At 35.8% G+C, this 27,140-nt stretch overlaps 6 protein-coding genes across 9 annotated transcripts; 4 read left to right on the forward strand and 2 right to left on the reverse strand.

Annotated features, from left to right (window-relative positions):
- The first annotated feature begins 4,665 nt into the window (after positions 1 to 4,665).
- Positions 4,666 to 5,473, forward strand: LOC118733724 (mitochondrial import inner membrane translocase subunit Tim29). Its single transcript, XM_036463255.1, has one exon. The coding sequence runs from the start codon at positions 4,766 to 4,768 to the stop codon at positions 5,339 to 5,341; it is 576 nt and encodes a 191-aa protein (XP_036319148.1). The 5' UTR covers positions 4,666 to 4,765; the 3' UTR covers positions 5,342 to 5,473.
- A 13-nt stretch (positions 5,474 to 5,486) lies between these two features.
- On the reverse strand, positions 5,487 to 12,196 carry LOC118733721 (alanyl-tRNA editing protein Aarsd1-B). Of its 4 annotated transcripts, XM_036463251.1 has the most exons (5): positions 12,096 to 12,196; positions 7,364 to 7,473; positions 6,802 to 7,314; positions 6,044 to 6,300; positions 5,487 to 5,977 (listed from the first exon to the last, which is right to left on the reverse strand). In XM_036463251.1, the coding sequence occupies exons 2-5, from the start codon at positions 7,400 to 7,402 to the stop codon at positions 5,515 to 5,517; spliced, it is 1,272 nt and encodes a 423-aa protein (XP_036319144.1). In that variant the 5' UTR covers positions 7,403 to 7,473; positions 12,096 to 12,196; the 3' UTR covers positions 5,487 to 5,514. The 4 variants fall into 4 exon arrangements, with proteins under 4 accessions (XP_036319144.1, XP_036319146.1, XP_036319145.1 ...); XM_036463253.1 differs by lacking the exon at positions 12,096 to 12,196 and having other exon boundaries at positions 6,802 to 7,298; positions 7,360 to 7,537; XM_036463252.1 differs by lacking the exon at positions 12,096 to 12,196 and having other exon boundaries at positions 6,802 to 7,301; positions 7,360 to 7,537.
- On the forward strand, positions 9,961 to 11,299 carry LOC118733726. Its single transcript, XM_036463257.1, has 3 exons — positions 9,961 to 10,351; positions 10,748 to 10,852; positions 10,908 to 11,299. The coding sequence occupies exons 1-3, from the start codon at positions 9,990 to 9,992 to the stop codon at positions 11,269 to 11,271; spliced, it is 831 nt and encodes a 276-aa protein (XP_036319150.1). The 5' UTR covers positions 9,961 to 9,989; the 3' UTR covers positions 11,272 to 11,299.
- On the forward strand, positions 11,433 to 12,644 carry LOC118733723. The gene is made up of 2 exons (XM_036463254.1): positions 11,433 to 11,841; positions 11,900 to 12,644. Exons 1-2 carry the CDS (start codon positions 11,543 to 11,545, stop codon positions 12,237 to 12,239), a joined length of 639 nt encoding a protein of 212 aa, XP_036319147.1. The 5' UTR covers positions 11,433 to 11,542; the 3' UTR covers positions 12,240 to 12,644.
- Positions 12,389 to 12,894, reverse strand: LOC118733725 (40S ribosomal protein S28). The gene is made up of 2 exons (XM_036463256.1): positions 12,552 to 12,894; positions 12,389 to 12,483 (listed from the first exon to the last, which is right to left on the reverse strand). The coding sequence occupies exon 1, from the start codon at positions 12,793 to 12,795 to the stop codon at positions 12,598 to 12,600; it is 198 nt and encodes a 65-aa protein (XP_036319149.1). The 5' UTR covers positions 12,796 to 12,894; the 3' UTR covers positions 12,389 to 12,483; positions 12,552 to 12,597.
- A 951-nt stretch (positions 12,895 to 13,845) lies between these two features.
- On the forward strand, positions 13,846 to 15,493 carry LOC118733727 (translocon-associated protein subunit alpha). Its single transcript, XM_036463258.1, has 3 exons — positions 13,846 to 14,070; positions 14,311 to 15,027; positions 15,099 to 15,493. The coding sequence occupies exons 1-3, from the start codon at positions 14,007 to 14,009 to the stop codon at positions 15,218 to 15,220; spliced, it is 903 nt and encodes a 300-aa protein (XP_036319151.1). The 5' UTR covers positions 13,846 to 14,006; the 3' UTR covers positions 15,221 to 15,493.
- Positions 15,494 to 27,140: the final 11,647 nt, after the last annotated feature.

Below are 27,140 nucleotides of genomic sequence, written 5' to 3' on the forward strand. Positions count from 1 at the left end.
ATGTGCTGAGTCAATACTTTTAAGTATTGATCGACATTCGGTACCGACTTAAAAAGTATCCAATACTCTCGATACTCGGAACCGAAACATTTAGGTTTCGAATAAAAGCGCACATAGGCCAAAAATATGGAAAAACCCGTTCAGGGGAGACTCGCCTATAAAAACCCGAATGTAGGAGCCAATAGAGCTTTTCATACGGATTCAAATGAAAGATGTATATATGTCGGTTCGAGGCCATAATGCAGAGAAACTCTTACTTGTTTGAGGCATTTTTGTTCCAGCTGAATTGGACGATATCATTTTTGTAGGCCTGGGGCAGATTCTGTAACCAGTTAGCGACAATTTTCGAATCGGCTACGGTTTTGTTGACGTATGATATGAAATATTTTTACGTCAACAAGTGCGATATCGATCCGAAACTTGTCGCTAACTGGTTACAGAATCTCCCCCCTGAAAGGCTTCTTCATCCGTAAAAGCATTTTTCTTGAACCTTGGATCAACTAAGATTAAAACTGATCAAATAATATTTCTCTGTTGCGATAAGTTCAAGTGTTTTAGCCGATATCATATAAATTAGTAATTAAAGTTTTTTGTAAACTTGAAATGCATATAATGGCGAAGGTTTAATGTAAAGAATCGGTATCGGGTATCGAAAAGGAAGTATTGGGTACCGAAATCTTTTTTAAGTATTGGGTACCTAGTATTGGGTACCGAAAATTCAGCACATCACTAGCTGTTTGAAAAATTCTGGGCACGAAATGTGGTTTTTGGCGTTCTTCTGGATTAGGTTCCATTTTTGAGAGCAAACTTTTCGCTTATTCTCTTATTACCGGATCCGGTGCGGATTATTAAGGAAAGAACCTAATCCTACTCCCAATTGAATAGAATATTATACCAAGTTCTGACCGACAACGGAAACACTTTGAAAACGAGTTTTGGGATTGTGGGCTGAAGGGTGTTCACACCGGCTGTTAGCGTTTTCGTTGACGTTTCTTACATCTTTTGATTACAGTTTTGCTACACAAAAACAGAACCAAAATACTTTTCCTTGAATTTCTATTCATTTACAACCTCTTCCTTTCATTCTTATTTTACTTAGGCCAACCAATTAACAATAATTCCGAAATGGCGTATGATAAAATATGACTTCCACTTTGATAAATAATCGAAAAAAACTAGTGAAGACACCGTTTGGACTGAGTGGAACGTGAGTTTTCAAGTAGTCTTCAGCGAAAACTGGTTTTCGTTTGACAGATTTTACATGGACGAAAACACAAGTTTTAGGTCGAAAACCAGTTTTAGCAACGAAAACATGTTTTCGATGTCGGTCAGAACATGGTATTAGGCCGCCTAGCAACTCACTCAATTGTGTTACTTCCATCTTGTATATTTACTGAGGATTAAAACGGCATGCCGGTCGACTCAAGCGGTTGGTCAAACTTAAGTGATAAATAAATCACACAAGCTGCTGATTAAACCTACTTTAGTATTTTACCATACACTTTTTTGTAGATGAAAAATAAATTTCAACTTAAATATCGATATTGCGGGTAAAGTATCGATGTCTTCGATATATCGACCTTGGAATATCGATTCAAAAAATCGATTATCGTGCCATGAAATATCGATATTCAGAATAATCGACAAGATATCGAGCATTCCTATTGACATGATTCAATAATACAAGGTTAGATTATTACATGATTCAATAATACAAGGTTCGATAAACTGACAGTTGTCTCTCTCGCACCGCTCCCTTAGCAGTGGCACCGTGTTGCTTCTTTGCAAATTTACATGGAAACAGTGTAGCTTTGGTGTGAAATAAAAGTATAAGCTTTTGAGCAATATGTTTATTTGTATATGCATATGAAGCATATTTAACTAATGAAAACCTAAGCATTGGATGTTTACATCAATCTCACAGTAGTCTTATTTTAATTTTGAGTCATTTTGCAGTTTTTATACGGCTAAATAGCATATAAATTACGTAATTCACGTATATATATCAATATTACGTTCAACATTTCGTTTAAAATGCCAGTTTTCCTGCAAATACATTAGAATTTACGAAAGGAATTTCACTACTAATTGCCTACTTTGCGTACTTTTCTACTACCATTTTCGAAACAAGGGATTGCATTCTTGCCCTTTCTCTGTCCTTCGTAAATGCAACCTTTTGTAAGGGAGTGTCAAACCGCAGCTGTCAATAATTATCTAACCTTGTATTATTGAATCATGAGATTATTATTGACAGCCGCGGTTTGACACTCCCTTACAAAAGGTTGCATTTACGAAGGACGGAGAAAGGGGCAGAATGAAATCTCTTGGTGCGAAAATGGTAGTAAAAAAGTACGCAAAGTAGGCAATTAGTAGTGAAATTCCTTTTGTAAATTCTAATGTATTTGCAGGAAATCTGGCATTTTAAACGAAATGTTGAACGTAATATTGATATATCTACGTGAATTACGTAATTTATGTGCTATTTAGCTGTATAAAAACTGCAAAATGTCTCAAAATTAAAATAAGACTACTATGAGATTGACGTAAACATCCAATTTTAAAACAGTTTATGTTTTCATCAGTTAAATATGATTCACACGCATATACCAATAAACATACTGTACAAAAGCTTATACTTCTATTTCACACCAAAACTACACTTTTTCAAAGTAAAATTGCAAGAAGCAACACGGTGCGAGAGAGACAACTGTCAGTTTATCGAACCTTGTATTCTTGAATCTTGGATACAAAAATATCCAATCAGCTGATCAATTAACTCCACCTAGTATGGATTCGCCTTGCGTTTAATGAGCCTTTAAAATTTTCGTCCTTTGATCTAATTAAAAACAAACCTTAAACACGTTCCAAAATTCACTATCGGGATAAATGTGTATCAGCTGTTTGACAAATGTAGGCTTGTCGGTTAACGTTCATGTTTTATTTATTTTAGGTTCTTTTATTTCGTGCCCAGAATTTTAGAAACAGCTGATTCGCGTTGTTTTTGTTTTTGTCACTTAAATTTAAACTCTTCGAAATTGAATTTTTGTTTCATAAATTTGATTTTAAGTATATACATGGTGGAATAATAACAAGGTGTTGTCAGTAGCGACGTGTTTGTTGTAATTTTGACAAGATTGGCGTGCTTATTTTCAGTGCAGCCGATCTTAATTTTTATACTACTATTCGTTGGTAAATAGTATCTAAAATATTCCATTTTAGTATTTCGATGTATCGAAATAAATATCTTTTGCTGCATTGTCATAATATCGAGCCAAATGGACTACAGATACACTAGAACCGAGCGGCAGCATGGTTTTCCAAATTTTTACTGGATGGCGTTCGATAACGACAAAAAATTATCCAGGACACAAAAATTGAGAGAGCAAGCGTTCATTTTGATGCAAGAGAAGCGTTCATTTTGTACTGGCAAAATTTTAGTCAGCAACACGAAAACATATGGTTGCAATTTTTGTAAACAAACTAAATTGCATTTTCCTAGTTTTGGTATTTATATGCTTTTTGGCTGCCTGCTATGTGACTTTGTGATAGCGCCAACTAGTTTTTACTTCTAGAAATGTTCCTGGCGAACATTGAACGTTCACTTTCCTTTTTTCTTCTATGGAGGCAACATGAATTTCAGTTTGTTTACAAATAAAACATAAACAAAGTTAGCTAGTGTGTCTTCTTCTTCCGGTTTTTGCAAGTAATGGCTAATTTTCTGTTCGTTTACTTTTTGCTTTTTCATCTCTTTGGGAGAGAATTTTCGCTTACTCTCTTGATTTTGATCGTTGGCTAATTTTGTTATCGAACGCAACTATTATTACACCATGGTATATAAAGAGGCCATTCACTATTCCTTAAAAGAACCAAGTAAATGCAGGCAACATGTAAACACAAAGCATCTGATATGCACTTTGACCCTTTAGGTTCATTCCTTATCTTTTTGGACTAAAATCTGAAAAGTGTCAAAATGCCAGAGCGTAAGCAAAATGCGCTCACTAAAAGAGAATAACAGGAAAGTAAAGGAACGCAAAAAACCAAATTTTTAGTCCAAAGAATGGCAACAACAAACTAACGCCAAATAAGAATGGAAATGTATGTACAAAAACACATTCACACAAGCACAATAAACACTTACTATATCAATTACTTTTTGCCTCCTTCCAATTTTAGTTCACATTTTTTACTTTTTAGATTATTCTCACTTTTTGCGTATTCTTTAATTTCCGTTAATATAAATTCAGTTGAGTTTGACACTTTTCAGGATTTTGCCAGAAAAAATTCTTCTGACTAAATCTGACTACTTCGGACTGATGAGTCACTCTCACTGAGTGTTTCTCTCTCATTTTTGCTGTCATTTCCGAGTTAAGGAATGCTTTTTGGACTAAATCTGACTACTTCGGACTTTTTCTGACTATTTCTGGGAGATAAGGAACGCTCCTTTTATCCATTTTTACCCGGAGAATTAGTCCGGGCTGTTTCGGTCAGGAAGAAGAAGACACTTACGATCCAATACGTTCCAATTTTCGCTCTCTATTACCCATTTTGTTGAGTACGGGAATGATTTCTGGGCTATTTGGGGCGCCCGCGGGATCTCGCGTTGATTACGGGAAAGAACCTCCATCACAGCTGTTTTTGGATCGATAACATTTGTCCATAACTATACGAATCTAACCTAAATTGAAATCAGCTGTTATAACGAAAAAACGCGAGTAAATTATTAAAAAATAAATAGTTGCCAAAAAAGTTGTGTAATTAGTTAAAAATGCGTTTATTTTCAATAAAAAATCGTTTGGTAAGTTTGCGAACGCGTATAAGCGATAAATTCACATTGCCCGAACGGTTTAAAGGCACCGTAGTGGAAAAATGGGCACAATATTGGCGCGGTCTTGTTAGTGATTATACAGATGTTGTTGTCGATGTAGCCAAAGGAGCTCGAGCGAAACCGCGTAAAGCTCTGGCAATTGCCAGTACAGGTTACGGCCTGTACCAATGTGCCCGGCACAATCCAGACGAAGAAGCGTTCATGCATTCCTTTCGTGGTTGGACTAACCAAATGGCAATGGTACCAAAAACACTGCGAAACCCTGTATCAGAATCATACCTTCGAGAACTTGAAAAAGCCATCAATGAAAACAAACTGCGTACATTTTCACTAGGTTTTTGTACAATATTATGGACGGATTTGTATGACAAGGACGACTGTACTTTTCCAGCAATATGCAAATATACACAAGTCGATTATACGAATTTCTGGGAACGTATTCTAGACATTGGTTTTTGGGATCACTATTGGCGGCTTGAGTGGAAAATGCGTAACTTCGACGTAAATTACTTATAAATTCGACATACTACGTTTAACGGAATATCTAGCTTTAAGAGTTATTATTGAGTTTTATTATGACAGCGTGCAAAATGCTATTGTTAATAAATTCCCAGCAACTTATTTAACAAGACAAAAGAAATAATGAATACCTACACTAATCTTATTTTTATCCCGAAAGTGTATATTTATTATACTCGTTTAGGGTCTTTATTGCCGTTAAAATGTTTTTCCAACAAAGCGTTACATTCTGGAATTTTGCTCCCATTATTAAATTTTCCTTGAAAATTTGTTTCGCGACCATTCCCTTTGCCTTGTAACAGTTCCAGGAATAATGGACCAAATTTCTGCACATCTTCTTTTTCTCCCCTAAGTACCATGAGACCTTTACCATTATTGGTGGTATTTTCCGATACGGTGAGGAAGTAGAAAATATTCTCAGGTGCATTCCGTAAAAACGTATTTATGAAGTCAGGTTCAATACCGTCCTTTCGATGTAGACAGTAATATTTTGGGTAGGGATGGGGTGTATTCTCTATTTTCTCAGCTTCGGAAATCGCAACGTCTTTTAACAGTTTCTGAAATGCCTTTGCGGATGATTTTAAATTAGTCTGTAGCTTTTGGATCAAATCCAAATGCTGTGTTGGACCACCCCTAATTACAAAAATAAATTAGTTAAGTTAATTCAGTAATTTATAATTCGGATTAAATATTACATACTTTAGCGCTAGATTCATTTGCTGCTCCCGCTGAAAGATTTCACCAAGCTTTCGTAGCACACGCTCTCCAATTACAAAGTGTACATACACTGAGCTTTTAACTTTTTCGGCATATAACAATTTTACACATTGCAGCTGAGATAGATTGCTAACATGAGTACCACAACACATGTTACTCTCAATTCCTTCAATTCGTACTACACGAGCCAGTCCAATATGATCTTTGGGTAACCCTCGTGGTGCACGAGCATCTTGAAACTTTAAAAGACAACGGATGAAAATAAATCATTGTTCGCATGGAAAAGTAGCTTATGTCGAAAGGCTGGCTTTAGTATAATTCGGCATTCCCTTTATTCTTTAAGGAAGGCAAGGAATTTTTTGATGAGACTTAATGGCTGCGTTTCTTTATACATTCCGGATAATCTCATTTCACAGCCGGAATAAACAGAATGTGTTTGAAATATACGTTAACATATCATCAGGAACGTTCTAAAGAATAAGTAAACAAAAAAGTTTATTCCAAACGTTCAGAATGAATAAAGAAATTCAGCCAATAAGAATATTGACTTCGGAACTATTTCTTGCGCGTTTATTTGCCAAAAGTTCTTCAACGGCTCAGCGCTAGTGAATCATTCGCAATCGTATGCTATGAATGCCGAATTATACTAAAGCCAGCCTTTCGACATAAGCTACTTTTCCATACGAACACAGAAATTATAAAAATATAAAAAACAAAATAAACTTTTTCGAGTATTTTACCTCCACTGCTATTTCGGGATCAACTAGCAGTACGGTGACTTCCCGGCCCTCGCGTATAAGTTCGTTTGCCTTACGCTCAATAGTGTCCAGAGACTCTCGGCTAATCAAATGTGATGTATCCAACTCTATATAAGAGCTGTCTGATCCCAACCACCAAGATACCGTATCGTATTTGAATTCGCGGTCAAATAATGCCGTTATAAGATGTTGGCCCGAGTGTTGTTGCATATGATCCAAACGGCGACTCCAATCAAGTGATTGTTTCACAACTATACCTTCTTCAAATCCTGAGTACCCTTCTACAAAGTGCACTGCTTCTGTGCCTTTTCGCACTACAGAACGCACCGATTGACCATTGATCTCACCGTAATCACATGGTTGTCCGCCACCTTCAGGAAAAAGAATTGTATCTTCGCATATAACATTAAAGCCTTGAAGTTTTATTGCACTAGTTTCTCCAAGCGGCGTCCATTCCAACGTTGCCGGTTCACACGACACTACTTTTGATGCAAACTAAAAACGGTTTGTAAAGTTTTGTTCAAGTTGTAGTATTTTTACCTGCCTGTCTCAAAAAGCTGTCTTCTTGACACTTAAAAACCATTTTTTCGCACTCCCGAGCTGGTCCTTCAGCAAATTTGGTTAATTATGCAAAAATAGTTGGCAGCAAAAGTGCTAAAAGAAAATAAAAACAAGGACAATTTCATACTAGAATGACAGACGCATGCACCAAGGTTCGATAAACTGACAGTTGTCTCTCTCGCACCGCTCCCTTAGCAGTGGCACCGTGTTGCTTCTTTGCAAATTTACATGGAAACAGTGTAGCTTTGGTTGAAATAAAAGTATAAGCTTTTGTGCAATATGTTTATTTGTGCATGCATATGAAGCATATTTAACTGATGGAAACATAAGCCTTGGATGTTTACATCAATCTCTTAGTAGTCTTATTTTAATTTTGAGTCATTTTGCAGTTTTTATACAGCTAAATAGCGTATAAATTACGTAAATCACGTAGATATATCAATATTACGTTCAACATTTCGTTTAAAATGCCAGATTTCCTGCAAATACATTAGAATTTACAAAAGGAATTTCACTACTTATTGCCTACTTTGCGTACTTTTCTAGTACCATTTTCGCAACAAGGGATTGCATTCTTGCACTTTCTCTGTCCTTCGTAAATGCCATGAACCAAAAAGACAAGATCACGCGGGCTGGAGACTAGCCCGTTAGAATCGCATTAAGGAAAAAAGTTGAACGATTTTGACATTAGCCGTTTATTTACATTTCTTCGTTGTTTACAATTTGGTGGTGGCTTTTTACTGCAATTTTCTTCATTTTCACTTGTGACAACGTGTGTACACATAAGATAAAGAATAATTTAACACAACGGCATGATTTATAGAAGAATTTGCATAATAAAAATGATTTTTCATGCGTTCAACAATTTCGCGGTTTTCTCTTCGTTGTTTACTTCTTACAACAAAGATGGCGTCGAGATTTCGGCAGCTAGAAAATAACTTTTTTCGTTTTTTCCTTCCCGCGTGATCTTGTGTCTTTCGTTCATGCGTAAGGCTTTCTGCTCATTGGTCGTCCAATCATAGTTGAGTCATAGTTATCGTCATGAAGCAACGATTACATGACGATTACACTTCTGCACACTTGGTCGTGATATTTCAATTCATTTGGCGTCTAAAAATTCACTTGGAGCAGGTATTTTCTGTTTTTTTTGGTTGATATTTTCGCGAAATATTTACAAAAACCTGCAATTTTTTAAATATAGACTGTGCTGCAACATTTCTAGACGTAATTTTCCAGTAATATCTCTTCTTTTCTTTTCCTGGAATGTGTTTTGTGTATGCACACAGAGACTTAATACAATTTCGTCATATTTTATAGTTAAAACGCTCATATTTATTAAATTTTAATGCAATTATCCTTTTTTTAATAATTTCCACAGATTTTATGCAAAAAAATACTAATTTTTATACAATTTTAATGCAAATATTAACCTTTTCACTAATTTTCCCCCATAAAATGTAAACAAACAATGCGTGCACAACGATTAGCAAACGACAGTGCCGTACTTATCCGTTTCTGCATCTTCTACGATTTGCCGATAACTAGCCGATAACGACAAGTGTGCAGATCTCCTTTGAAATGCATGTGCTCGGCTCAAAATTTCAGGGCGAGACGATAACGCAACTATGATTGGACGACAAGTGTGCAGATAGCCTAAATGCAACCTCAGAGAACGTATAGTTTAGCCCAATTTTTAAATTCACTGCCACTGCCTTCATCGCAGCAAACTTCGCATGCTGAATTTGACCTAAATGAAACGCAGCCAACATCTGTTGATGTCACTTGAAGCCTAAAAGGTAACAACAAAAATGTAAACAAACAAAAGAGAATGTCAAAAAAGCAGTAACTGACAACGCCGTATTGTGTTTGCTACGGCAGTGACTGCCAATATTAGCAGTAACAGCTGATTTTAAAAACTGTCACTGCCACTGCCACTGCGCTATTGTATTTTGGGCTTTTAGCATCAAACAGTTATCACGGTGGCACAGAGAAGAAACCTAAAGCAGTGTTTGCATTATTCAACTTTGCGTTCAACAATTGCGTTCAACTCAACGCAGGGTTGCACGAAAAAAAAGTTGAATGGCTAAATGTTGGCTGGCGACCAACTTTGTTGAAGGCGATTAGTTGAAAGGCCATTCAACCAAAAGTTGAATGCAAAGTTGAACAATGCAAACACCTTTTTATGGCGAATATTTTGATATTTTTTCATATTTTGATATTTTTAGCCATTCAACTTTTTTTCGTGCAACCCTGCGCTGAGTTGAACGCAAATGTTGAACGCAAAGTAGAACAATGCAAACACACTTTAAGTTCTCCTTTGGATGTGAAAATCACAAGCACAACAAATTTGCCGGCAAGTAATTTGAATTTTTCTGTGTGAACGGGGTGATCAAACACGAGCTTTGATTGAGATATTTATATGTAAACATACTTTTATCAATCATCAAAAAAATATCGAGCTATCAAGGAGATACATTTCGATGAAAAAAATATTCGTCGATACTTTGTCTATCAGAAATTTTTAAATTTATTTTTTTCAAAATTTAGAAGAAATTATTTTGAATAAACTATTGGATCGTTTATATAAAACAAAAACTAGAACATCCGTTATGGCATGCAACGAAGGAAAAACATTTAAAAATAAAGCTCCCGAATGCGAGAAACTAGACTGCTGGTGTTTTCCAGAGCCATATATCGAGCGGAAAGTTAAGGTACGAAATAAGAAGCATTGTTGGCTGTACCCTGAACGTGAGACGAAAGAACTGGTAAAGTTAATACCGAATTTTGAGCACTGCAAAACTTTGTATACGAAGTGCGATTATAGACTTGAAAATTATGTTTCGAAACAATTGCTATTAATTGAGGACCTAATTCACAAGCACAAAAATAAATTAGATAACGAGATAGTCTTTCAGCGCAGCCTCATAGAACAAATGTGGAAGCTTTCGCAAAGATTTTTGCTATTAACTCAGTAAGTTCTCCAATTGCTAGTTTTTTCAACTACTTACAAGCATGTTTTTATCATGCTTACACGTCTATTCTGCGCTGGTAATAAAAATTTTGTAACCGGTAAATAAAGTTCCTCTCAAATTTTAAACCTCTTCGCATTTTGTGTACTCTTGTAATCGGTAAATTTTGTTACCATCTCATAAGCTGGTAACAAAGTATTGCCCCGTGAAATATGCAATGCCGGAATTTCCACAATTCTTCATAGCTGAATTGCTGAATATTTTAACTGGATTACCAACATACCTAGATTCGTGGTGACAAGAACTGGTAAAATTTTTTGATAATAAAATTTTCCGGTTATAAAATTTTCGGTAACGTGCAGAATAGACCTGTTATTGCATTTTAAACAAATGTACAGATTTCATCTTTGCGTCAAGCCATTCCCGGAGATAGTTTCTGTACCAGTGGAAAAGGAAACGCAATGCGAATTTCAAAAAAAGTTTAATGCAGTTAATATTTCTAAGTAACTATAAACGTACTCAATTCATTAGTAAATATGCTGAATATCAGTTTTTCAGTTGCCGTTTAAGCTCGTCATTAGATGCATTTAGATTTGCCATTAAAAAACTGAATCTTCTGTGCTCTCAATTGGATATGACGGTCGAGAGTCCTTTTATTATAGGGGACTACAAAATCCAACCGCTTTCATATTATCGCAATTTAATCGATGATGCGTTTGATTATTTCAATGATGTGTTGTGCAAATTGAAATGCTGGGCCCAATTGCTGGATATAGGGGATGCTAATGCATTAGATGAATATAAAGCTCTATTAGACCCGACAATGAAATATGACGAATTCATGAAAATTGGCAAACTTGGATGTACTTGCATGCGGACTAAAAATCCTGAATGTATTGATAACGTCGTCAACAAATGCTAATAACCAAAATATTACATTTCTGTTAACACTGTGGATTGAAAAAATGCGCCCTTGGCTTAATAAAATCTAGCTTTTCACAACTTGGCAGCACGTCTGTTGACAACAGCCGCTACAACAACAACAACAACATGAGTTTGGCAGCACACATAACCTTAAAACTACTTATCTGTAAAAACTGCACCAATTGCCTATTTTTTATATACATATATTTGAAAATAATATTTAATATTTTTTACGAATTTTTTTATGATTCTATCATTTCGGAGTTACAATGACGCTAATTAGTGAAGACGTTGACGTACACATACGTGACCACTACCAGAAAGAAGAAGAGACGCTGCGACAACTTCTAAAGCTCGAAGAATTGTTTCGCGAACACCTTGCGCTAACAAAGCGAGAAATGGTGTCTCAGAAAGACATTGTAAATCGCTTATGGGTACTATCTCAGCGTTATGTTATACTAATTAGCACCAACGGTTGCTGCAAACACCCGGAGGTGTATTCTGGACCTACGGAGGATATCTTATTAAGAGAATATTCAGACAAACTTCGCCAGCTACGCTCTTCCAAGTGAGTTTTTAAGTATAAAAATATTTATGCATTATATGTTCCTAATATTTTCCTACAGTTGCTGTATTTCAGATTTCCTGAAAAAGCTGCGTCAAGAATGCATTGTTTTCAATTCACTGCACAAACTTCTAGATTTGACAATGGAGACGCCACTGATACTAGGTGACACATTTCACAGGCCACTAGCATTTTTTATAGAATTGGTAGATGACTTGTTTAAATATATGCACGCCCTAAGTTTAAAATTGAAGTACCTGAGCCACCAACTAGATCCGCTGGATTTGTTAGTTCTTGAGGAATATAAAGCATCACTGGAGCCGTCTGAAGACTTCGAGGAACATTTACTTACAGGTCTAAGCTATTGCAAGTTTTTACGTCCAAAGCCGACGTGCCAATAATAGGAAATTGCAATTGCTATCTCTCGGCATCAAAAAAATTGTATTCGGACTATTTCTTTCTTAAGTTCTGTTTACACTCTTAATTACGGTCAGTATGTAAACACTATTCTTTCGTCATAAAGATAGTCCACATATTTTTGAAACAAAAATACAGTTTTATACTAAAAGACCTGTTTATTCATCTTCAAGTATGTAATTAATATCTCATTGAAGAGCATTTCATCCGACAAGATGGCATATATAGCTGTAATCAGAAAACAATACTTATTAGTACATTGTAATGGAGTTTGGATAATGTTTGAAATAACTCACCAACTAATAAATGAACAAACGATCTCTCATCACATTCCTTGCTCGACTAGCGAAGTCTTCTAGCTTCACGTTCAGATTCCAGCAGGGTCAAAATATCACCTTCACGGACGGGTCCTTTGACGTTGCGGATGATTTGACGGTTTTGTTCACCGATGAATTCAACTTTCACTTGTGTACATTGGCCCTGAGAACCAGTACGTCCCAGAACTTTCATGACACGAGCCCACACAACTGGTTTATCCATATTTTTTTGTAAAAAGTGAAGATTTTTCGCGAAAATTTCACGTGTAGCAAACGAGCAAAGTGACAGCCGGAAGCAAAAGAAAGAGGTGTCGTTTACTTTCGATAAATTTGCACGAATTTTAGAACTTGGCAGCACCTATGAGATTTTCCGTACACAACTAAAAAGTCCTACACACGCATTGATTTATCGGCCAATCAGTCGACCAACCTACTTAACGAAATTCTCCATAAACGCGCCAACCAGTTGGACGATTTGAGTAGTAGTTAAGTTATGCCAAAGAAGGTAAGTTTATAAGAAGGGACAACTCGTTACAAAGAACGTAAACAGACTGATCTGGCAATGTGGTCTCTGCACCACAGCTAATTTATTGAAATCTCAAAAAAAAAGAACGTTGTTGTTGTTGTACAAGTTCCCCATAGAGTTTTGGGGAGTGTTGCTGGAGTGACAGTCCTTGGCCAGATATAAATCAGGGTCGTTCCGGTTACGTAGACCCGACTGTCGTGGGAACGTGTTGTAGCAGCATACAAGTTCCCCATAGAGTTTTGGGGAGTGTTGCTGGAGTGACAGTCCTTGGCCAGATATAAATCTGGGTCGTTCCGGTTACGTAGACCCGACTGTCGTGGGAATTAAGCCTGCTATACAGTTCAATGCGAGCGTGGTGAGCTTTTTATTTGGACCAACATCTTCGTTATTACTTTTTGCAATAGTTGATAGCAAAAGATAGAGAAATAAAATATCTTTCATAGTTATAGAATAAAAACTAATTTAAAATGCCTATTTATCAAGCTCACACTCAACTGTGCGTAGGCAAAGCATTCGCATGTGAACGACAAGTTTTGACAGATGTGTGTGAGCATCCATAAGAATACAAATGGAATTCTTTGCCTTTGCGATCGCTACGGCCACAATCGAAATATTCCAAGGGCCGCTTCATGCCGCTATTGCTTTCAGAACGCCTCCGTGAATCTCTCCAGTGTCATATTATCGTGTAGAGTTTCGTTAACAAGCCGCACCACGTAACAGCTGTGTAGAGTTTAGCAAATTTGACAAGTGAAAGTTGAGCGATGAATTTCGTGTGTTGATCGTCGTTGTTCGGTTTGTTCACTGCTTTGCTGCTAAACATTTTCTTTCTGTCAAACGTATTGGCTGTGTTTGCCGCATCTCTCGAATTAGGTTTCCAATTGGAGTCTCGCCACGGAAAATAAATAAAAATGAAAAGCAATTTACTACTTTTATTGCTGGTACTGCCAGCACTTATTTGTACATTTAATGCGCGTAAGTATAATTCACAAAATGAGTAAATAATAAGATGTTTTTGCTGTCGGGTGCTGCGCGGTGGGGGAAGCCATCGACGTGGCAGCAGACGATTGCTGGCCGAAACGCACTGTTGTAAAGTTTGGCAATATAATCGTAACTCAAGTGTTTTGTTTAAATATTATATATCTAAAAAAAACATAATTTATTATACGGTTTTAAAAAAATGTACATACCATTAATCTAATACCCATTTTATAGAACACAAATTTGTGGCGTTTGCTGATGGCTCAGCGGAGGATGACCTCGTAGATGTGGAGGCCGAAGATGGCGCCGTGACCGGTGAGGACGTTGAAGCAGATGAAGACCCTGATTCTACATCGACCACTTCTCCTTATGCCGACACGTTTTTGCTTTTCACGAAGCCCTTGTATACGGCTGGACAACAATTGGATTTACCAGGTGGCAAACCCGTTGAATTCCTTATTGGTTTCACAAATAAAGGCAAAAATGATTTCGTCATCGAAACCGTGGAAGCTTCTTTCCGCTATCCCATGGACTTCAACTATCACATACAGAACTTCTCAGCTGTCGCATACAATCGTGAAGTAAAACCTGGTTCGGAGGCTACGGTTGCTTACTCTTTCCTGCCATCCGACACATTCGCTGGCCGCCCATTTGGCTTAAATATTGCTTTGAATTATCATGATTCCCTTGGAGGCCAATTCAGCGAAGCCGTTTTCAATGAAACAGTGTTGATTTCCGAAATAGATGAAGGATTGGATGGTGAAACGTTCTTCTTGTACGTGCTATTGGCTGGTATTGTTGTACTGTTGCTGGTAATCGGTCAGCAATACCTCCTAGGCTCTTCGGGCAAGAGGAAGCGTGCTGCCGCTAAAAAGACAATCGAAACAGGCACTTCTAACGACAGCAACATCGAATATGAGTGGCTGCCACAAGAAACATTGCGTGTGCTGCGTAAGTTATATTGTTTGTTTACACTTTGTATTCGAAATAATCTTAAATGTTTCTATTTTATTATATTTCAGAGCAATCGCCACCTAAATCCAAGGCACTAAAAACTTCGCCAAAGCCAGGCAAACAGAGCAGCCCAAAGCAGGGTCAGAGCCCTAAGCAGCGAAAAGTGAAACGTACCGCTGGTGATGATTAGACTTCACTAGACTGTAACTTAAAGCAGTTACACCAACAAAAGAATCACCTCAAATTAAAACGCATAATCGCTTAACGTATGTTTTGTGAGCTTTCTTTTTTAAGATATTGTTTTTCCTATTTGTATGCGAAATTTGAGAATTATTAGTTTTCGATAAATACAAGTTATTTTTAAGTCTGAATAGTACTCTAAAATTCTTCCCATTACCATCGATACGATTCATGTGCGAAGCAGTGTGTGTAGGTCTTATGTTTGTTTTATATTTTTTTAAAACTTGCCAAACACGCTTACTAAAACGCATTCATATTCTATTCTGTTCAATTCACGTGAGAGCACAATCTCCTTTGTGGAAAATAAACTTTATATACTAAAGTTTACTTTAAGACGTTTATGCAGCAACATCTTAAGTTCGTCTCTTTTGGTTTCGTGTTAATGATTTACAAAACTAGAACACGGGCATACAAGGCTTAAATGTCTAACTTTTTATATTACATAGTTGATTCATCTGAATTTATTAATATGCTAATGTGAAAGTTATCTTTCAATAAGACAAAAAGAGTTATTGAAGTTTTATATTTGTAATCAGAAGATGTTCATTAACGAAATTAAATTATAAAACAATAAAGAGAACAGTTTCTAAAAAAAGTTAGTGTGGAATTATGTTTATCTGTGGTATTTTATCAACACCACTTAAGTGACTTTAGAGGGTTTGGCTTTGAATTAAAATATAATAAGTTGCCCTTCAAAATTGGAAAATGGCCAATTTAGAATAACGTTTTAATAAAATGCCACAGATATATTAATGTCTCATTGAATCGTTAAGGAGTTCGATTTTACAATTCCTATGGTTGGATAACAAACCTTATAAGTACGGCCTTGTTCGGGTTGCAATCACAACCGCAATGTTGGGCGAATTATTAAAGTATCACGTTCGGTGTGAAATTCTAGCAACGTTTTATCAGTTGGGCAGTTGCAACGGTTTAGCATATTTTCATCAGTACATACATACATATATTATACACATATGAAGGTATGCATATATATAAGTACATACATATGTATGTATCAGACAGAATCTCGATATCTGCACGAGGTGTACCGACAAAAAAGTTACCAATTTCTCCTTGTGTCTACTCAAGCGAATAAAATAATCGCCGAATACTAAATTACTTGATTGCATCGTTTTTGTTTAATTTACCGTTTGACATTGAAATGAATGAACTTCGCGCAAAGCAACAGTAAACGCAACATGCATGTAAATGGACAATGCTAAGTGCTACTATAAAGGATAATGTGTTTGAATTGTCATTAAGGTTAACTGTTTTGTTAATTGTTGAATGCGAGATATTCACATATTGGCAAACTAATACTGGGTTGGAAATACAAATGAAAAAATCCATATGAAACGATACCATCAACTTCAATGATTTGGATTATTGTATTACATAAGTGTTACCGTATGGCTATTGAAGTGTTCGAATGGTGATTATTACCATAATTAAATTATATGTATATGAAGTCATGAAGGGTACTAAAATTACCCGAATAAAAACATACCAAGTATGCATTTTATAATAAAAATTAAAATATTTAATTACAAATTTAAGTTATCTGTCGGCTTTTGTTATTTTGAACTGGAAAAAATTTAAATTTTTTGCTTTTTCATGACAAAAATAAAGGGCAAACTTGTAAAAAAATTTTGTAGGCAGCAAATTACCGGCATATTTTTTGGCATTCATAAAATGCAAGATTAAGTTTTTAATCTATTTTCGAAACAGAAAATTCCGAAAAATTCCCGAAAGTTACGGAAAATGAAATACGAAGAATCCCCAAAGTACCGGACATATTTCGAGAAAGTCTCGAAAATACCCAAAAAAAATGTTAAATGAAAAACGAAGGATCCCGGAATGGCGCCGAAAAATTATCCAAATTATCATCAAAATTTCAAACTTTTTATTTAGAATCTAAAAAATAAGTCTGGCTATGCCGTTTTATTTTATAGCCCATTAAATTTTAGTAGGGTTAAAAAATAATAGTTATTTTCGAAATTTCAATCCAAAAAGTCTGTCGGAAAGAATTTGTCTATTTAACTTTTGTATTTAGAAATATGATGCTTGCTAGCCACGCAATATTAATCCTATGTACATACGTGTGTATATGATTTCAATTTGTGGACCTTTTCAAAAATTCAGCAATTAACCGTTATTTTTTTAATAATATATTTTCGACCAAAAATTACAGTTAAGGCCGGATCACACGATTGCCGCAAAGAGCCAATATTGTGCCCAATCAAACATAAACCGGGGGCATCAAAAATTGTATGAAATGAGGTTGGGACAATTTCTTTATTGTACGCCAATTCAGCACAATAAAAATGTGCCAGATTGATGCATTAGCGGCAATCGTGTGATTTTGCGAGTCAAATATAAAAGTTAAAATTAAACTTCTTTTTTTTGGTGAAATATAAAGTTTAAAATCTGACTTCTTAAAACAGTTAAAATTTTACTTTATGTTTTGATAAAAAATAACAGTTTATATATTCAAAACAATACTAGATGTTTTAATTGAAAAAAAATCTCTAAGTGAAAAATGGCTATTTGTCGAGGTTTTACACGGTCGAGGTCATAACGGTTCTTCAAAAAGAAAAAAAAAATACGTTCGATATTTACGCATACTGCTTATTGCATCACTTATTTACTTATCGTTGCTCATTTCATATAAAATCTTATAGCAAATGACAAATACGTAGCAATAACAAAAAAAAAAAACTTAAATGGTTACAATCATATATGTAATACTCCTATATTGGCAGTAAGAGCTAGTACCGTCCGAAAACACTACAGTACAGATATATCAATAAACACGTACGAAAGAAAAGGAACACATACGTTTATAAATAAACATGTACACGACACATTCCCTGCAGGGAAACCGCGGACTAGTGAATCAAATTTCTAGTTCCGTACTAGGTCTTTATCCCCAAAAAGGAACTAGTCCGATAGGAACTAGATCCCCACCTGTCCAAAATCGGCGAAAAGTGGTACTTTTAAGAAAATAATTTTTTCAGTTTTTTTCACTACAGATCTATATCTAAAGTGACGAATTTAGAAATGGTTCGGAACTATAGAAAAAGGGATGCAGAACGAACTAGATCCTATTTGTCGAATTTAGAACTATTTCGGAACTATCGAATAAGGGATGCAGCTGGGGGCTTGTTTACTTTACATACCCTGTGGGGAAAATCTCTAGTTCTGAACTGGTGCGCTTCTAGTACATCTAGACCCAGTACTGGTTCGCGATAAATCTCTTTTGCATGCAAGCAACTGGCGAATTTAACATGGCGATGTCCTAGGAAGTGTCAATTGCCCCCCGCTGCATCCCTTTTTCGATAGTTCCGAACTAGTCCTAAATTCTATAGTTCTGAACCAGTTCTAAAATCGACAGACGAAAGAAAAAAGTATCATGATTTTTCAATCTTTTTGGTTCTTCCGTGTGTGCGATTTTAAGTTATTTTGGAAGAAAGGTGTTTTCAATTTGAAATTCAATTTGTTTGAATGATTGTAAGAAATGTACGTTTACATACCTTTAGCTGTAGCTGAGTTTGTAGAGGTGCTCGCTGTTATTTCTTAGATTCCAGACTGTCCCAAGGTGTTGAAATGTTAACACAAAGCTTGGTTTTGTATTACCAAGCTATGAAAAAGCATCTGCGAAGTGCAGCATAGAAGCGTATTTGAACGAAAAAGCCGCCGCACTCATATCTATGTAAAGTAAACAAGCCCCCTGCTGCATCCCTTTTTCGATAGTTCCGAACTGGTTCTAAATTCGACAAATAAGATCTAGTTCGTTCTGCATCCCTTTTACTATAGTTCTGAACCATTTCTAAATTCGTCACTTTAGATATAGATTTCTAGTGAAAAAAACTGAAAAAAATTAGTTTTTTAAAAGTACCACTTTTCGCCGATTTTGGACTGGTGGGGATCTAGTTCCTATCGGACTAGTTCCGTTTTGGCGATAAAGACCTAGTACGGAACTAGAAATTCGATTCACTAGTCCGCGGTTTCCCTACAGGGTAGATATGTGTTCGGCGGCTTTTTCGTTCAAATACGCTTCTATTCTGTGCTTCGCAGATGCTATTTTATAGTTTGGTAATACAAAACAAAGCTTTGTGTTAACATATTAACATCTTGGGGCCATCTGGAATCTAAGCAATAACAGCGAGCACCTCTGCAAAGTCAGCTACGGCAAGGTATGTAAACGTACATTTCTTACAATCATTCAAACAAATTTAATTTCAAATTGAAAAAAACGTTTCTTTGAAAATAATGTAAAATCGCACACGGAAGAACCGAAAAGATTGAAAAATCATGATACTTTTTTCTTTCGTCTGTCGATTTTAGTACTGGTTCGGAACTATAGAATTTAGGACTAGTTCGGAACTATCGAAAAAGGGATGCAGCGGGAGGCAATTGACACTTCTTAGGACATCGCCATGTTAAATTCGCCAGTTGCTTGCATGCAAAAGAGATTTATCGCGAACCAGTACTGGGTCTAAATGTACTAGAAGCGCCCCAGTTCAGAACTAGAGATTTTCCCCACAGGGTTTACAAAACCGGCACTCAAGTACACAATACATTGACAAAAACAGTACTAGACTGTCTCGCTTTGATTTCGGAATGCTTACACATTGAGATGTTAGCTTACTATCAATATAGAAGTATTTCATATATGGTTACAATCTAGGTACATTGAACAGGTAGTATCAGTAGAGCAGCTGATTTGATTTATTTTCAAATTATTTGGTCTCGAAAATGTCAAATATTTTTAATTTTTTCTCACAAAAATTCTGAATTGTTAAAATCCATTTGCATGTGAAACCTTTTTCCATACAAAACAAGCGATTGAATAGCAGCTTTTGGAACGTTCGCCCAACTCAGCAGCACGACCGCTGATTACTGGGCCTTGCAAAGGATGGATCAATGCTTCGAGAAGCAAACAAATTTACTAGGAAAGAAAGTTGCATCAATTTTTATTTTTTCCAATTTCAATTTTTTATTTTTTATAATTTTTTGTATTTCACATGGCACGCTTTGATTTAGAAGAAAAAATTCAGAACAGTTTTTGACACTTTCGATACCAGAAGCAACAACAAAATACACGCAAATGTTGTTTTTGCTCTACTGATACTACCTGTTTAATGTGCCTTGGTTACAATGAAATAAAATAGCAATACAATTTTTACTTTTATTTTTGATCGAAAAAAGGTTGTTTTAACTTTTTTCTTTGACTGAAGAAATAAGTCAAATTTCAACTTTTATTTTTTACCGAAAAAATAAGTAAGTTTTAAACTTTTATGAAAAAGTTCATTATTTTATTTTGCATTGCTTTGGTTTATTTGATTTCACTTCATTTAACTTATTTTAAATTAAGTAAGTTGTTTTTTGGTGAATTTTGTTAAATAGTGGCCGAAAAATAAAAATTATGGATTTAATTTGCATTAACGCTGTCGTTTGTCTACGCCCAAATGGTACTTAGCTTAGCAAAAGTGTTTTGACAAAAATGTTACGGTTTTTTTTCAAAATCTAAAAGTAATTTTTATTTACAGTGTTAGCTCATTTTTTTGCCAAAATAAAAAACTCTCATCAGCGGGGACTTGGCAGCGACAGAACCGCTGCATCTCCCTAGTACGCTTATGGTCTCGGCAGAAACTGGGGCAGAGGAATTCGCGTCTACCTGCATTTCTTCCTAGCCACCTGCTCGGTCGCCACCTTTCTTCACCAGAGCCTCATGATGGCATATGTAGATATACAGCCCTTCTGTCGCCCTTTGACATACTATGACCAGCGATTCATGGCATAATACGTCGCTATTCCAGCCCTATAGTTTTGGTGCAACCTTCTCTAAACATTTTGGCGTGACTTGGCAGTTGCAATGTACAAGGGGCATGCCTGATACAAGGTTTGAATGCCTCGCCCATTGTGGCGTCCTGTGAGTTAGTCAGCTCATCCAAATTCAGCGCCTCCGCGAGATTGCTTACAGATAGCATCGCCACTCTGATGCCCCTAAGCGCCTCAGAGTAGCTTGGCGTCTGCCGTTCTTCACCCCGCGAAGTGGATGGTTCGTGGTGCCCACCCTCGGCTCCTGATGTTGCTTCCAGGAAATTTGGGGTGCTCGTTGCCCACCCTTGCCCTTTACTGCGGCTGACGCTTTGCCGGTTCCCCGGTATTTCATCTTGCTTGTTTTCCAGGTCTCTCCTCTCTGCGAAAGTACACGCTCTTTCGTTTGTCAGCAGGTGTGATTCACCGGTGCGCAATGAGGCGGGCTGCCTGGACTTTGCTCTCCTCTCGTTGCCATGGCGGTGATGCCCGCTCTTCCACCCATCGATATGTGCAGCCAATCGGCGCTATTCTTTGCATGTTCCGTTAAAACGTGACCTCCCACGAGTGTGCCCCTTGCGATTGTTAGTGGTCTCATGACCATCGGTTTCCTTGGGTTTCCCATCCCTTATAAATACCAACACTTGTTGAAGGTTCTACATCATCTCGCGCGATTTCAATCAGAAACTCTTTCTACGCTCTTAAAATCTGCTGGCTCTAGGCCTAGTTTTGTAGCTGTTTATTCCTGCTGTCTTTGCTCTTTGTTGTTTTCATTTTCGTGGTAGCCAAAAAATTGTGTGAGGGATCTCATATAGTCGCCGCGGCTGATCCCTTTCCCGTGGTAGAGGCGTCAGGTGTCGAGAAGTCGCCACTTTAATACAGTCGCGTTTCTTTCCTGGCTGCAAAACGTCCAATGGGCACAGTGTCGCATAACACCCTGTGTTGCGAGGCGACAGTAATCGTTCACCGTTTTCAAGGGGTTCCTACCTTTGTATCCTATCCAAATGAAAACGGTTTCATATTAAAAGATTTTGAAAACACTTCCTTGGAAGGAGCTTTTCGACCAGTATTACCAGAGCTATTCATGTACATAAATTTAGGAAATGCAATATATATATGTATGTAAGTAAGCAGCTGTATTTTGAATTTCAGAGTAAAATTTTTCTGTTCCTATTCTGTTATAAATTTATAGTATCAGAAATTATATTGTGGTGAATTGGTGAGGTGACATTTCTTCGAAGAAACTTGAAGGAAAACATTAACTTAAAAACATACTTACCATCTGAAAGTTTTTTAATGGGTAAAGCTAAATAGTCACTTTGCTGTGTTGTAAATAAGCTTTCTTAACTTTTTGAGTAACGTTGTAAAGTTTTGCAACCTTTTTGAGCAGACCACTTTGGTAAGAAAAAAATCAGAATTGAGTGAAAGAGAAAATTATTCAAATTCTTGTTCGGAAAAAGTATAGATATTTATACTTACATGTATCTATGTATGTATGTGTGTACCTTAAATTGAAATGAAGGTTAGTATAATAAGTACAATACTTATTGCGTATCAATCGACATATGAATATATGTAAGTACATATAAGTATGTATTCATAAGCTCACATTCAAGTCAGTATTTTAATACATAGATGTATCTATGTACATACATATGTAGACATATAAAACGAAAAATTATACATACATATGTATGTATGAGGCTATGAGAACAGAAGGAGTCCATCTAAAAAAACATTAAAAATTTTGAGGCAATATAGCCAATCGTTTTTATAACACTTGTTGGCTCAAACTAATTGCAGCTATCTGTTTGTACATATTTTACGGTGCAAAGACAAACCGCCGGGTGTTATGCTGGTTATAAGCAACAGCTTTCTAGTAATATATAAATATCAAGCAACAAAAAAAATGGAAAAATGTAAGTTGACACCCTTCTCTCTCCCCATGACCTCAAACGTCCATGAATTTTGTTGCTGCTGTATGTAAATATTTAGGTATATAAGAACTCGTAGAGACATATGTGTATAAGCAAAAAAAAAGAAGCACTTAAGTGCAGAGTAACAACAACTTGTTGGTTCTATTTAAGGACTAAACCAACTTTTAAATCAAAGTGATGCTATATATATATGTATGGATATATACATACATGCACGCAAGTTGCGCGATAAAAATTCAATAAAAAAAAAATTACCTTTTTATACAAACATAAATGATACGTGCTAGCTCTTCTGGCACAAAGTTGGATATTTAGTCTCCTTTATTTTGAAGAACTTAACGACTTAATGCCTTTATTGAGAGAAAAAACTTATCTTGGGAAAAATATAGTCTAATAATGTTCGATTGTACACTGAATCACTGCAAAACTGAACGGAAATCTTAAATTTTTGTATGAGAGTTCAAATCGGCTTTGTTTTTTGCTAAAATTTGAATTTTTTTCATTCGTAATGCAAACCTAAAATGAAAATATCTTGGGAAAATGACTTGACCCAAAACAATGGTGTGTAATCTAAGTACGAAAATTAAGTTTACAAAATCTTAAGTTTTGAAATGACACAAAAAAAGGCCGTGACCCATAAATTTAATTTTGAGGCGTAGATTATGGATCTGTATACCGTTTTGCAAGATCAGGTAATGTGCCCAATATATTTTCATTGTTATTAAATTCTAATAATTCAAATTCTACCCCACTAAATACCACTTTACTGTATATAAAATGAAATATTTTAGTAAGCGATAATTTTTCCCATAAGACATGGTTGTCTCTCATACGCCATGGCATGCGAGTAAATTAGATTACGTCTATTATCTCACTTGAGCAAAAGTTTGTAAATTACAACTCTTGCAGCCAGTTTCACGGAGCGATGGGCCAAATTGTGCATATATTTTAAATACTGAGTGCAAAAGGAATTTAGATTTGCATTTATGTTTTAGTAAATAATTAAGTATTATTAATAATAAATAAAATACATAAATATTTCGTGCTTACACATTTTCTAAGTGTTTGGCCCAGTTTCTCCTTTTATTTGTAGTGTGCACCTTGATATTGTCACACAAAGGGGAGGGACCTACAGTTTTATGCCGCCTTCAAACGGCAAATGGTTTTTAATCAGAAACTTTTTCATGGCAGAAATCCACTCGGAAAACCTGGAAAACTCCTGAAAATATGATAGATGCTCACGAAGAAATTAAAAAACAACAAATAAAAAATTCCGGGAAATTATCGAATAGTACACGAAAAATCCCAAAAACGAACACAAAAAAATATATTACATGGTCCATTAATTCCTTAAACTATGAGAAAAGTCTCGAAAACCAATCTTTACGAATTCTTTAAAATTTCTCAACAGCTCAGAATACTCTAAAAAAATGGTTTGCAGGGATGTATAATATTCCGACATTTACACATACAAATGTACAAATCATGATGTTGTTCGTTAAAAAAAAGTTTTTTTTTGCGTCCAGAAAGTAAAAACGTTTTTAACACGTATTCGTAATAAATTTTGGGAAAATTACACTGGTTTACAGCAAAGGAATGAGTGTTGAAATGAAAATTCGCAAAGATTTTTTGTATGACAAATGAGCAGGAACGAGTGTACATGGCGTATGAGTAACATTCTCATAAAAAACAGCATATGAAGGAGGAATTATATATGTACAAGTTTCATGAACAATAAGAGACGAACAATTTGCTATAGCGAACCCGCACCACTAGTGTTTATAATATGTAACAATATATTTTCCTTATTGGAAAAGGCTTATGATGATAAATAGAATGTGAGGTTTATGTAAGTTGTCGATAGATACGATTAGCCTGCTTGAATAGAACAAAAGCCCCACAGTTCTTTAGTCATTCAGTCAAAGCCAGTAAAAACTGCATCAGCCAAATCTATGTAACCGACGGGCTGTTACTGGCTTAATGAAAATGAAATGAAAATTTTTACCGAACAGATTCGCTCAAGAATTTAGGCGAAACAAACTGCGCAGAAGAAGGATAAAAGCAAAGGGAATGGGGTAAGAGTGAAAACGTCATTGAGGTGCGTTATCAAAGTGTAAATAAATAAAACTTGTATAGGTACATACATATATTGAAATATGGACGCTTGCATGTACATGTGTATGCATTTATGTATGCGTTAAGGGTTATCATACATACATAAATATGTATGTACACTCATAATGAAAGCGAGTGACAAAAAAGCCCTATGCTAAATATAAATACAGAAGCAGTCAGTGAAGCAAACCGCGTGCCCTTTGCCGCTGTGTGAGTGAAATAGCAAGTCCTCCATGGCAATGTTAACATAAATGCAATGTAAGAACAGAGACGAGTTACCGATGATAATAGGTTTGTTCGTCGAGCAAAAAAAATTGTACGAATTTTTGCCCAAACCGCGTTCGTGCAGACCAAAAAATTATTCATCACTCAAAAACTTAGAGTGCAAAGTGGCAGTTCTCCTGAGAGAAGTTGCAAATTCTTGCTGGAAAAATTTTAGCCAGCCAGAATTTGCAATCACGAAAAACATATGAATGTGTCACATGGTTGCATTTTTGTCTACGTTAATTTGAATAAATAAGTTCGTTAAATTTAAAAATTTATAAACACGACCGATTTTTTTTATGAAAAAAGGAAGTAAATACTGTTGATATAGTTAATTTAGTTAATTAAAATGATTTGAACTTAACTTGGCTGAAAAAAAAATGTATTCGCAATCGGAATGCAATTGCAACCAGGGTCGATTTAAGAAACCCGACAGCTAGTACGATAAAGAAATTGAAATGTATGTTAAAGAAATTAAGAACAACAAGAAATATTTATACATGTATGTCCTGTTTTTATCCATCTGAAAGAATATTAAAAATTCTATAAAAATTAATTAAGTTTGAAATGCAACCGTGGACACCAGCTGGCAGGGAAACTTCGTTCGTGCAAAAATTTGCAAGTTTCTCAACATGAGAGAGAATATGAGAGAATTTTTTCTTACTCTCTGATATTTTGAGTGTTGGATAATTCTTGTTGGATTTTCGGCGAACAAACCCAATAAGTTCAAATATTTGTATGTATGTATGTTTGTACATATGCACTTATGTATGTACATTCAAGAATGTATGCATAAGTACACAAAAGGGGCAGCTTTTTAGGAGCATACCCTGTTGCTGACAGCGCGACAAAGCTACATTTTTGAATTATACAGTACCAGTACAGTGGGCACAGTTACACACATGTTAATATCTAATCTGCCACAGTAAAAATAGGAGTGTAATCGCACTCAAAATTATCTAAAGTTTTAGAAAGCTATCGCGGCTTTTGCGTTCTCATACCCAGAAACTTGCAAAATAGGGGATATTGAGAGAGCTAAATGTCACTGAGAGCTGCGAATTTCCGCTGGAAAAATGCTTATTTGCGTAAACTTGCAAATAGGAAAATCAGCTGATCACAAACATAATACATAATAATAATAATAACAGATTGACACTCACACAATATGTTAGTGTTTGGCCGAGCTTCTTCGATTTGTGACGTGCGTCTTGATGTTGTCACACAAAGTGGAGGGACCCACAGCTCTGCGCCAACTATGAACAGCGATTGTATTTTTTATGGGAAGCTATTTTTCATGGTAGCGATACAAAAATCAAGCTAAGCTTACATCATTTATCAGTTAATTGAAATACGTACCAGAATGTCAGACGAAAGAGATTTACAAAGGCTTCAGTTTGAAAATACTTTTAAAGAGGGTTGCCACCTGTTTGAAAAATCGAATTTATTTAACGATACACGAGTTAAATGAATTAATAAAATATGATTGTCAAACGCCCTTAAAAAAGCTTTAAATGAAAAATATTTTTGATGCATACATATGAGGCCATGAGGGCCATAGGAGCCTACATATATACAACATTTTTTTTTTCGTAGTATGAGAAAGAAGGATCTATAAAAAATAAATGCGGTCTTTGACTAAAAAGTTTGTTGCACCTACGTGATGCTACAAATTTTAGTAAAAGAATACCGATTCAATGTATTTTAAGGTGCACCTCAACTTTTTTTGAAATG

Source organism: Rhagoletis pomonella, unplaced genomic scaffold (assembly GCF_013731165.1).
Source record: "Rhagoletis pomonella isolate Grant_MI unplaced genomic scaffold, Rhpom_1.0 Rhpom_scaffold_00002, whole genome shotgun sequence".
In the NCBI taxonomy this organism is placed as follows: domain Eukaryota; kingdom Metazoa; phylum Arthropoda; class Insecta; order Diptera; family Tephritidae; genus Rhagoletis; species Rhagoletis pomonella.